The sequence below is a fragment of the Salminus brasiliensis genome, chromosome 24 (assembly GCF_030463535.1).
Source record: "Salminus brasiliensis chromosome 24, fSalBra1.hap2, whole genome shotgun sequence".
Lineage (NCBI taxonomy): Eukaryota > Metazoa > Chordata > Actinopteri > Characiformes > Bryconidae > Salminus > Salminus brasiliensis.
The window spans coordinates 1,309,844-1,322,734 of record NC_132901.1 but is presented as its reverse complement, the minus strand read 5'-3'; the positions used below and the strand labels follow the sequence as shown (position 1 = coordinate 1,322,734).

The 12,891-nt window shown below is 45.3% G+C and overlaps 1 protein-coding gene across 1 annotated transcript in view; it reads left to right on the top strand.

The window, feature by feature from the left end:
• Window positions 1-12,891, top strand: part of LOC140546516 (zeta-sarcoglycan) — a 170,911-nt gene that overhangs the window by 95,318 nt on the left and 62,702 nt on the right. The window contains exon 3 of the mRNA XM_072669862.1: window positions 5,435-5,536. Within this exon, the coding sequence (XP_072525963.1) occupies window positions 5,435-5,536 (102 nt within the window). The remainder of the gene's footprint in view (window positions 1-5,434; window positions 5,537-12,891) is intronic.

The following is a 12,891-nucleotide window of genomic DNA, read 5'->3' as shown; positions in this document are numbered from 1 at the left end:
TTAGATTGGGATACAGTACCATACTTTCACTATAGTACAGTTTCAGCTCTTTAATTGAGTTAGACTGGGATACAGTACCATACTTTCACTATAGTACAGTTTCAGCTCTTTAATTTAGTTAGACTGGGATACAGTACCATACTTTCACTATAGTACAGTTTCAGCTCTTTAATTGAGTTATATTGGGATACAGTACCATACTTTCACTATAGTACAGTTTCAGCTCTTTTAATTGAGTTAGATTGAGATACAGTACCATACTTTCACTATAGTACAATTTCAGCTCTTTTAATTGAGTTAGATTGGGATACAGTACCATACATTCACTATAGTACAGTTTCAGCTCTTTAATTGAGTTAGATTGGGATACAGTACCATACTTTCACTATAGTACAGTTTCAGCTCTTTTAATTGAGTTAGATTGGGATACAGTACCATACATTCACTATAGTACAGTTTCAGCTATTTTAATTGAGTTAGATTGGGATACAGTACCATACATTCACTATAGTACAGTTTCAGCTCTTTAATTGAGTTAGATTGGGATACAGTACCATGCTTTCACTATAGTACAGTTTCAGCTCTTTTAATTGAGTTAGATTGGGATACAGTACCATGCTTTCACTATAGTACAGTTTCAGCTCTTTTATTTGAGTTAGATTGGGACTCAATTAAGTTTCAGCTCTTTTAATTGAGTTAGATTTGGATACAGTACCATACTTTCACTATAGTACAGTTTCAGCTCTTTTAATTGAGTTAGATTGGGATACAGTACCATACATTCACTATAGTACAGTTTCAGCTCTTTAATTGAGTTAGATTGGGATACAGTACCATACTTTCACTATAGTACAGTTTCAGCTCTTTTAATTGAGTTAGATTGGGATACAGTACCATACATTCACTATAGTACAGTTTCAGCTCTTTAATTGAGTTAGATTGGGATACAGTACCATACTTTCACTATAGTACAGTTTCAGCTCTTTTAATTGAGTTAGATTGAGATACAGTACCATACTTTCACTATAGTACAGTTTCAGCTCTTTTAATTGAGTTAGATTGGGATACAGTACCATACTTTCACTATAGTACAGTTTCAGCTCTTTAATTGAGTTAGATTGGGATACAGTACCATACTTTCACTATAGTACAGTTTCAGCTCTTTAATTGAGTTAGATTGGGATACAGTACCATACTTTCACTATAGTGGAGTTTCTCTGCATGTTTAACACCTGTGTATCCATGGCATTGTGATAGAACACACACATTGCTTTCTGCTCAGCTGTTAGAAACTACTCTAACTCCTTCAATAGCGGAGAGATCACACGATTTCTCAGAAAGTGCTTTTTCATTGTGCAGCGTTCCCTTTCCCCTTTTCAAACAGAACGGGAAGCTGTATAGAGGGTGTTAGCTTGGAGTGTGTAACCTTGAACCCTGATTTTTCCCTTATTTTTCTCTCCAAGAAATCTATGTTCCACACAAACACTCACACACACACACACACACACACACAGGTGAAGCGGTTTCATTGTGTTTCTTGTTTGATGGAACTGGGTTTTAGAAATCCATGCAAAAACGCTCCAGGCTAACGCAAGCTTTTAGCGACAGCTACAGTTTCGAGTGCTTTCGGCCAATTCAACATTCTAATCCGTTCTCGGAATTGTCAGCCTCTTCAAATCTGTATCAGTACTGATCGCTAAACTTCTGAAAGACCTATTACCCTGGGAAGTTCAAATCTAATGGGTGGGGCTTAACTCCAGGTGTCTACCACCCTGGGAAGTTTGATTCTAATAGGCGGGGCTAATCCCTGGGTGGCCAATCGAGTTTGAGATGTCTACCACCCTGGGAAGTTTGATTGTAATGGACGGGGCTAAACTCCAGGTGCCCAGTCCTCATATTTGGGAGATCTACCACCATGGTAAGTTCAAATTTAGGGAGCGGGGCTAACCTCTGGATGCCCAATCAAGTTTGAGATATCTACTTCCCTGGGAAGTTCAAATCTAATGGGTGGGGCTAATTTCAGGGGCCCAATCGAGTTTGAGATGTCTACCACCCTGGGAAGTTTGATTCTAATGGGTGGGGCTAACCTCTGGGCGCCCATCCTCGAGTTTGAGATATCTACCACCCTGGGAAGTTCGATTCTAAGGGGCGGGGCTAACCTCTGGGCACTCAGTCGAGTTTGAGATGTCTACCACCCTGGGAAGTTCAAATGTAATGGATGGCGCTAAGCTCCAGGTGCCCAGTCCTCATATTTGGGACATCTACCACCATGGGAAGTTCAAATTTAGTGGGCAGGGCTAAACTCTGGGTGTCTAATCCTTGAGTTTGAGATGTTTACCACCCTGGAAAGTTCACATTTAGTGGGTGGGGCTTAACTCTGGGTGCCCAATCCTCGAGTTTGAGATATCTACCACCCTGGGAGGTTCAAATCTAAGGGTTGGGGCTTAACTCCAGGTGGCCAATACCCATATTTCTGAGATCTACCACCATGGGAAGTTCACATTTAGTGGGCGGGGCTAAACTCTGGGTGGCCAGTCTTCATATTTGGAAGACATACCACCATGGAAAGATCAAATCTAATGGATGAGGCTAAGCTTCAGGTGCCCAATCCTTATATTTGGGAGATCTACCACCATGGGAAGTTCACATTTAGTGGGCGGGGCCTAACTCTGGGTACCCAGTCCTCAAGTTTAAGATATCTACCACCCTGGAAGATTCCAATCTAAAGGTTAGGGCTCAACTCCAGGTGGCCAATCTCCATATTTGGGAGATCTACCACCTTGGGAAGTTAAAGTGTAGTGGGCGGGGCTAAAATCTGGGTGCCCAATCCTAATATCTGGGAGATCTACCACTCTGGGATGTGACCATTGAGTGGACTGACAGGAATTGACCTCGATGTTGATGACCTACAGTTTTAGCAGTATGGACAAAAATGTCATCGGTGTTGTGAGGCTTATTACTGGGCTTTTTCGGCTGCTGCAGCACCAGGATTAGACCTCATGACCTCCTGACAATAGGGCGAGAACGAATAACCATTAGCCAGTACATTTATGTTTTTAGAGAAAATTCAGTCCCTTAAAATTTACGTCTAGGGCCTAACCCCAACACACACACACACACATCACTACATTATGAAGTACCTCAGCAGGTTGTTTGGTCTGTCGCTGATTAAGCTGTACTTAAAGCCAGAGATCAATCCAGTACACCAACGCTGGCATTACTGCACCTCCCGGGTGCTTCTGTGTTTGTGTGTGTGTGTGTGTGTGTTTTCCCACAATTACCGGGACTGCATTCTTTTCCGCCGACTGACGGCATAAATTTTTAAGAGCTGCGTCCAACGAAGGTTGTTGGAATCCAATAAAGGATCGATTGGCCAACCGGACCGACATGAGCGCTTGACCACAGGAAGTTAGCAGGCCGTTAATGGGCCCAAATGAAGCCCCGAACGTGTGATGTAGGTTACGATTATTAAAGCCGGAGAGAAACCCCAGCTGAAATTAAAATCCAATACCCTCGCCGCCGGAGGAACAGGCAGCTGTTCAGGCTCTAATGATTTGTTATTAAATCTATTTCTTTATTTAGTTTTATTTATTGTAATGAGTTTCACTGCTGCCGGCCTGCTGGGTGGCCCTGCCCAGTGTGGACTAATTGACGCTAATTTATCTCGTTAGAGAAGATTGAGTATGAACACACTTCCAGATTGAACCTGTCAATCACAGAAGCTCTGAGAGCTTCAGGAAACCCCGCCCCTTCTGAGACAGCGGAGTTCCTCACCCCTTTATCTGCTGGATGTCTGGGAGATCTACCACCCTGGGAAGTTCAAATCTACGGGGTGGGGCTAAATTCCAGGCACCCAATCGTGATATCTAGGAGATCTACCACTCTGGCAAGTTCAAATCTAGCGAGCAAGGCTAAATTCCAGGTACCCAATCATGGATCTGGGAGATCTAACACTCTGAGAAGTTCAAATCTAGTGGGTGGGGCAAACGTTCAGGGGCCCAATCATGGATCTGGGAGATCTGACACTCTGGGAAGTTCAAATCTAGTGTGCAAGGCTAAATTCCAGGGGCCCAATCATGGATCTGGGAGATCCAGGTACCTAATCCCAATGTCTTGGAGATCTACCACCCTGGAAAGTTCAAATCTAATGGGTGATGCTAAACTCCAGGTCCCCAATCCTGATGTCTGAACTCTGAGAAGTTCCAATCTAGTGGACAGGGCTAAAGCTCAGATGCCCAATCCTGACATCCTGGACATCAGATGACCCCAAAGGCCTTCATTACTTGGGTCAGATTAGTGGTGGAGCTAATCTCTACAAGGTAAAAGATCTCCAGAACCATGAATGGTCACCTGGTACATGGCAGAAAGTGGGTTTCTAATAAAGTGGCCAGTGTGTTGTGATCGAGGTACAGATGATGCTGTTGCTTCAGATGGAGAGAAATGTGGTGCTGGTCTCGAGCAGGCTAGCAATCGTGCCTCTGCGTCTCTGGATTTGGATTTATCAGCAGGTTCACTATGAGTGTCTTACAGTGATGAATAAATGAACGTCCCTCGTCCCTCCTCCTCATCTCAAACTCTGCCTATGGGTTTGTCCCTGTTTGTCCTCCGTCTCGCTAATAAATATGAATTAACTTCAAACTGGCCGGCTGTACCGTTGTGTAACTTCGATGGCTTCAGCATATTTATGCGCATCATTATGGAAATGCAGCTGACGCTTAACCGCCCGGCGTGGAGGACCTGAACAGAGCGCTGTCTGGTTCTACAGGGCGTATATACTTCGAAAGAGGCTCTGCAGGGAACCGTGACAATTCAAAGAACCATTAGAACGCACTGTATGTATCATTTACAGTTGTAGGCAACAGCTCACGAATCCAGAAATCCACAAATTTACAGTAGAAATCCAGAAATCCTTTCAATTCCATTCTTTCTTCTGTGCATTTCCAACAGCGGCGTTACGCTCCTTTAGCCCCGCCCCTTTGCTTATTACACTCCCCCGTGTCTATTCTGTAGACTCTCTCTTAGTCACCACTCTCGTCATCTTGTTTCATTTCTTTTTTTTCACTTTAAGACGCATCAAAAAATCGTCAACGTACACTATAAATTGACAAAAGTATTGGGACACCTGCACGTTCACTGTTTCTTCTGAAATCAAGGGTATTAAAAAGAGTTGATTCTGCTTCTGTTGGAGGAACTGTCTCTGCTGTCCAGGGAAGAAGGCTTTCTACTTGATTTTGAGCAGAGCATTGCTGTGAGGGATTTGATTGCATTCAGTGACAAGAGCTGAAGACCTCCACCATGAAGTAGCTGACCTCACTCTGAGTTCATTCACCAAGGGGGTCTGGATGCTTTTGGACATGTGGTGTATCTAATGTCTAACAAATGTCTCTCAACCTCACTGCCTCTCTCTCTCTCTCTCTCTCTCTCTCTCTTTCAGGATGGGATGGGTAATCTCAGAGTGACCAAAGAAGGCGTGAGATTAGAAGGCGTCTCCGAGTTTCTTCTTCCTCTCTACGTGAAGGAGATTAAATCCAGACGGGTAAGGCCTCGGGCGGTTTGATGGGTTCAATCTCTCTCTCACTCTCAAACTCTCTCTCTCTCTCGCCCTGTCCCTGTAACGTCACTCGTCCTCACTTAACACATCTCACTTCTCAGTTGTTGCGGCAGTGGTCAGCAGGCAAAGGGCTTTTTAATCGTTAATAAATATTTAATAATTAATAATTCATTTACGCTTCACACTCTGAACGTTTGTTTGCCACAAATATTTGTCACAGTTTTACGAGCTTTTACACCGTTAAAGGTCTAAGATCCTCCAGACGTTCTTCTCCTCTTAAGGTGCTTTGAGGAACCTGCTAGGAACCTTTTTTCAAAGGTTCCTCAAAGAGGAAGGCGTGCTAAGCCTTTTATAGAGAACTGGTGTTTTTTTTTTATGAGTCTACAATGCTAGCTTATAGCTTTAAAAGCTAACTAGCATATTATATAAGTCTACATAGTTAGCATTGAGTGTTATCAACAATCAGTTAAGCATTTTATAGCGAACTGGTGTTTAATGAGGCTACAGTGCTAGCTTACAGCTTTGAAAGCTAACTAGCATTTTTTAAATAAATCTTTATTGTTAGCCTTTGGTGTTATCAACCATTGGTTCATTTTTTTTATTGCTAACTGTTGTTTAATGAGGCTACAGTGCTGGCTTACAGCTTTGGAAGCTAACTAGTATTTTTTGTAGTTTACATTGTTAGCATTTACTGTTTACTGTATCCAATCGGTATCGGTTAAGCCTTTTATAGCTAACTGGTGTTTTGTTATGACTCTACAGTGCTAGCTTATAGCTTTGAAAGCTAACTAGCATTTTTTTAAACAAATCTTTATTGTTAGCCTTTGGTGTTATCAACCATTGGTTCGTTTTTTTTATTGCTAACTGGTGTTTAATGAGGTTACAGTGCTGGCTTTGAAAGCTAACTAGCATTTATTTTGAGTTAATTTTTTGTGTTATGTTTTGAGTAATCATTTCAACCATGTTTTCATGAGTCTACAGTGTTAGCTTGAGGCTTTGGAAGCTAATTAGCATTCTTCATGTGCCTGCATTGCTAGTGCTAAGTGTTTAGAATTACAGGCTAAGGCTTCTTTAGCTAACTTGTGTTTTTATGATCCTACATTTTTACAGGTCATTGCTAGGATGCTGCTGGATGGTTTGATGGTTGCTATGGTGTTCCAATTAGAGTGTGATATGAAGATGTTGCTAGCTGGTTGCTGTGCTAATGAGGGTGGGTTCTGCAGTATTGCAGGTGGCTGGGAGTGTTTCAGTTGGTTGATAAGTGGTTGCTAGGTTGCTGATAGAATATTGCCAAGTAGTTGCTATGGTGTTCTAGGTGGTTGCTGGAGTGTTTCTAGGATGGTGCTAGGTATTCGCTACAGTGATCCAGCTGGTGGTGTTCCAATTAGGGTGTGATGATTGCTAGGTTGTTGCTAGAATGTTGCTAAGTGGTTGCTACGGTGTTCCGCTGACTGCTAGGATGTTGCCAGGTGGTTTCCATGGGATCTCAAGTGGTTTGTGTATATGGTTGGTCTACATGCTTGCTAGGGTATTACTATCTAGTTACTATGCTATCCAAGGTGGTTGCTACGATGTTGCTAGACAGTTGCTATGGTGTTCCAATTAGGGTGTGATGATGCTAGGATGTTACTAGCTGGTTGCTGTGATAATGTGGGTGGTTTCTGTAAAATCACAGGTGGCTGGGTATGCTTCAGCTGGTTGCTGGGTTGTTGCTCGGATGTTGTTAAGTGCATGCTATGGTGTTTTAGGTGGTTGCTAGAGCATTTCTAGAATGGTGATAGGTAGTTGCCACAGTGTTCCAGCTGGTTTGTCTCCATGGGATCTCTAGTGGTTGCGAAGATGTTGCTTAGCGCTTACTATGGTTGTCCGTGTGGGTGCTAAGGTGTTGCTATCTAGTTACTACGCTATCCAAGGTGGTTGCTAGGATGTTGCTAGATGGTTGGCAGGGTGCTGCTTACTAGTTACTAGGGCATTGCGAGGCTTTTACTAGCTTGTATACTTGCTAGGATGGTTGCTGTGGTATGCCCTATGGATATACTTCCAGAGTGTCGTTACCAGGGAATTTTAGGGACTTCAAGCAACAAGGGTTCGAGGAGACCTAACAACTCAGCGACAGATGGGAGCGTACCCTCACCCTGTAGCAGATCTCCACAAAGATTAGGTGTGTGTGGTACCTTGCGATGGACTGGTGCCCTAGTCAGGGTCACAGTGGGTTCGGGCCTACCAGGAATCGTTAGGCACAAGGCAGGAATACCCCCTGGACAGGGCACCAGTCCATCGCAGGGTACCACATAATTCCATTGGAAGCTCCAGTGAAAAACTGAAGAAGCCTTCAAGCTGAACGTCAAGCTGCATGTCTTGATCTACAACATGGACAGGGCAGGAGATAATTGGGTTAATTTCTTGCTCTTTTCATAATTTAAGAGACGTACATGGAGTGGGATGATGCAGCATCTAGAGAAGAGGAAGAGGGCGTAGATTCGTCCCCAGCCTCTTTTTCTTTACAGCCAGCTGGAAACAGAAGATGCTGAAGAGATTTGGGAGAGAGTGGGTGAAAAGGAAACTCGAAGGCTGGACAAAATTGTCCCAATTATCCCAATTTGCATCTTTACATAATGATGTTCTGCAAGGAGCTGGAATGGTTTCAATCGCGTGACCAGGAAAACCAGCTGAACTTCAAACGTCCATGACATCAGCAGGTTGAGGAAAGCAGAGCGTCGGAAGTCTGATTTCCCAGTTGCTCACAGGGACAAGGAGGAGGTCTTGACCGCTGGCCTGGCGAGAGGTAATGGCTCCATTTGGGATGGAAGCTTGTCCTCATGTACGTAGAGGACTTCATCAGGCCAGTAATGAAGAAAAGATGAAGAGGGTATGAGACCAAGACATGTCTAGTCCAAGTCAAGGCAGATGCCAGGACACACTGAGTCTGAGCTAAGACAGAGACCTACCAACATCTCTGTTTAAGCTTCTTTCTCCTTGCCCCCTTTTGAAACATTGAGTCTGAGTCAAGACCAAGACCAGGAAACATCGAGTCCCAGTCAAGGCCAAGACTAGGACAGGTTGACTCAGAGCCAAGGCCAAGACTAGGACATGGCTAGTCTGAGTCAAGGCAGATGCCAGGACACACTGAGTCTGAGCCAAGACAGAAATCTTTCCCTCGTTCATTAGCATCTCTGAACTTGAACTGTCCACTCAGAGTGGTGTTGTAGTCGAGACCATTGTAGGTGAGACTGAGTCGAGGCAGACACCAGGACACATCAAGTCCAAGTAAAGACAGAGACTTTGTCTGTGGCCAGACCAAAACCTGGACTCACCGAGTCTGACTCAGGACCAAGGCCAGGACACATCAAGTCTATGTCAAGATCGAGAGTTTGTAGTAGTGGAGTCCAAGTCTAGACAAAGACCAGGACACATCAAGTCTGAGTCAGTGCCAAGACCAGGACATGTTGAGTCTGAGCCAGGACAGAGACAAGGACACATTGATTCTGAGCCAAGACAAAAACCAGGACACACTGATTCTGAGTCAAGAATGAGACCAGGACACATCAAGTCCACAGTTTGTAGAATCGAGTCCAAATCAAGACCTTGACCAGGAAACATTGAGTCTGAGTCAAGACAGAGACCAGGACACATTGATTTTGAGTCAAGGCTAAGACCAAGACACATTGGGTCTGAGTCAAAACAGAGACCAGGAAACATTGAGGCCAAGTCAACGCCAAGACCAGGACACATTGAGTCTGAGTCAAAGCCAAAGAAGAGGACATAGATGTCTTACTGTTCTCTGTTTCTTCTTTTTAGCCAACTGGAGACAGAAGACGAAAGTGGAAGACTGGGAAAATTAGGTCCAATCAAAATGGCACTTCTGTTTTTGGGAGCGTAATGAAACCTAGGCTAAGAGTCAAGGCCAAGACTAGGACACATGGAGTTGACTCAAGACTGAGACTAGGAATTATCGAGTCCAAGTACAGAAAAGAACAGAGCCTGAGCCTGGGAAGTCTGACAGTTCTGAAAGAAAGGGACAGTATCAATCAACGGAGTATTTTTGGGATTAGGATTAACGGAGTGGTTTCGGGTTTAGGATTAGGCGTATCAGGGATGAGGTACCGGACAGGGCTTGACTGATTCCGTACGTCAGACTTTACCAGCAGGCGTCTGATCAGAGTGGAAGCATCAACAGTGGATAGGGGCATGTGTTTGGGCCAGCGGTTGGAAAGCTGGGTTAGTGTGTGAGAGCGGTGCTGTTATTGCGTCTGTGGCCGGAGACGAGGTAGTGTGCGGTCACCTGGTCATTAGCGGGATGGACGAGTGTGTGTGTGTGTGTGTGTGCTGTTTTGCTGTGGTGACTGATGATCCAGGCTTGTTCTTTCCCCGCTGCTCTCCTTCTAATTGTCCCCCCTGGGAGGTCATAAGAGCCCATCACTACAAGCAGGAGGAAAAAGGTTTATTTTTACACCTCTCTCTCTCTCTCTCTCTCTCTCACCCTCTCTCGTCCTCCCTCTCTCTCTCGGGTGGCTGTGTTGCAGGAATGGCTGTGTTAGGACTTTTCTTTTTCTAAAAGTAGACAAAAACTTCCCTGATCTAAGCACCACTGTCTGACGAGGGGACGAGCTTTAGACAGCTAAACAGCGCCCCCTTTCCCTCGTCTCTGTTTATCCCTCTTTCTCTTTTCGCCTCCCTTTGAGTCTGAGTCAAGGCCAAGAACAGGAAAAATCGAGTAAGAGTCAAGGCTGAGACCAGGACAGGTGGAGTCCGAGTCAGGACTGAGACCAAGACATGTCTAGTCCGATTCAAGGCAGATGCCAGGACACACTGAGTCTGAGCCAAGACAGAGATCTTTTCCTCGTCTCTGCTTACTCCTTTTTCTCCCCATCCCTTTTTGAAACACTGAGTCTGAGTCAAGACTAAGACCAGGAAACATTGAGTCGAGTCAGAGTCAAGGCCGAGACCAGAACAAACTGAGTCTAAGCCAAGACAGAGATTTCTCCCTTGTCTCTGTTTATCCCTCTTTCTCCCCACCCCTTCGAGTCGAGTCGGAGTCAAGACCGAGACCAAGACAGGTCGACTCCGAGTCAGGGCAGAAACCAGAACACATCGATTTTGAGTCAGGGCTGAGACCAAGAAAAATCTAGTCCAAGTCAAAGCTGAGGCCGAGTCTGAGCCAAGACAGAGACCTTACCCATGTCTCTGTTTACACCTCTTTCTCCTTGCCTCCTTTTGAAACATTGAGTCTGAGTCAAGACCAAGACCAGGAAACATTGGGTCCGAGTCAAGGCGAGTCGAGACTATGACAGGTCTAGTCAGAGTCAAGGCCAATACTAGGACAGGTCGAATCAGAGTCAAGATTGAGTCTAGGACATGTCTAGTCCGAGTCAAGACCAAGACCAGGAAACATCAAGTCCGAGTCTGTGTCAAAGCAGAGACTAGGACAGGTCGACTCAGAGTCAAGGCAGAGACTAGGACATGTCTAGTCCGAGCCCAGACAGAGACCTTACCCATGTCTCTGCTTACCCCTCATTCTCCCCGCCCCCTTTTTGTCCCCCCTTGTCTCGGTCTCTTCTTTTGTAGTCTTTCGTTCCCTACGTCTCTTTTTCCCTCTCAGTCTTTCTCAGTTTTCCTAAGGGTGTTGCTAAGTGGTTGTCAGATTGTTGCTAAGGTAGCACTACTGTAGGTAGCCCTGCCTGTTTTAGGATGCAGTGAATTATTACCGGCAGTGTGAAGGCGACCGAAATTACTTAGAAGGGTTAAACTCCAGGCCCCCTGCGAATAACACCCACCCCCGGCCTGTCAGGGGGAATCACGGCGGCCGTCCGTACCGACGCTCCTTTTGTCAAAGACGTCAAACCGCTCATCTTTGATCGCGGATTATTAAAATGTCGTAGTGATGTCATGGCAGCTGAAAAACGGCGTCCGTCAGCTGTCAGGTGGAGATGGAGGGGTCCAGAAGTTTCTGGAAGCCGGAGCAGGGCTGGAATAAATGTTTCATAGTGCCGGGGCCGAAGGGGGTGTAGGGCTGGATGGTGACCCATGTAAAAATAGGCTCTCATTAAGATTTAACAGGTTTTCTGCATGATAAAATGTGCTCCGACAGCGAGAAGGGGAATATTAATTCCTCAGTTGAACAGGGCACACACACACACACTCACACTCACACACACACTCCCCACTGGGCTGCGAATGCCTGTGCAATCACACCCTGAGCAGAAAATCCCCCTCACACAAAATGTGGTCGGTCAGCCAAGTCATGTTTGGCGTCACGTCTGAAGTCACTGCTTTAGTTCTAGCTCTGAAGCTACGAGGCTAATGTAGCGAACAGGTCATGGAGGCGTGCACCTAGAAGTTAGCATTGTTAGCAGACTTGCTAACTAAGGCCTTGCTAGCCAGTGGCAATGGTATTCCTGGTGCTACCACGTAGTTGTTAAAATCTACCTGGTGGTCATTAGGTCAGTAGGTGACTGCTGGGGTGTTGCTAAGTGGTTGTTAGGTGGTTGCATGGGTGTTCTTCTGTGATTGGTATGGTATCTCTGGTCGTTGTTATGGTAATTGTACGGAAGGTGGTTGCTAGGAGGGGTATTGCTAGGTGGTTGTTTGGTGGCTGCTATGGTGTTGCTAGGTAGTTCAATGGTTACTATGGTGTTGCTAGCCAGTGGCTATGGTATTCCTGGTGCTACCATGTAGTTGTTATAATGTACTAGGTGGACATTAGGGTTAGTAGGTGGCTGCTGGGGTGTTGCCAAGTGGTTGTTAGGTGGTTGCATGGGTGTTCTTCTGTGATTGGTATGGTGTCTCTGGTTGTTGTTAGGGTGATTGTACAGGAGGTGGATGCTAGGAGGGGTATTGCTTGGTGGTTCTTAGTTGGCTGCTAGGGTGTTGCTTAAGTTTAAGCGGTTACTAAGGCATTGCTAGACAGTTGCTATAGCATTTGAGGTGCTACCATGTAGTTGTTAAAATGTACCTAGTGGTCATTATGGTTAGTAGGTGGCTGCTGCGGTGTTGCTAAGTGGTTGTTAGGTGGCTGCTTGGGTGTCGCTGCTGTAGGTGGTCATGGTGAACTAGGTTACTAGGTGGCTGTCGCTGTGGGGATGCTAAAATGTTGTTTGGTGGTTGCATGGGTGTTCCACAGTAATTGGGATGGTGTTTCTGGTTGTTGTTAGGGTGATGGTACAGGAGGTGGTGGCTAGGACGAATATTGCCAGGTGGTTGTTAGGTGGCTTCTAGGGTGTTGCTAGGTGGTTAAGCGGTTACTAAGGCATTGCTAGACAGTGGCTCTGGTATTCCTGGTGCTAGCATATAGTTCTTATAATGTACCAGGTGGTCACTAGACCTGTGCAGCTGCTAGGGTG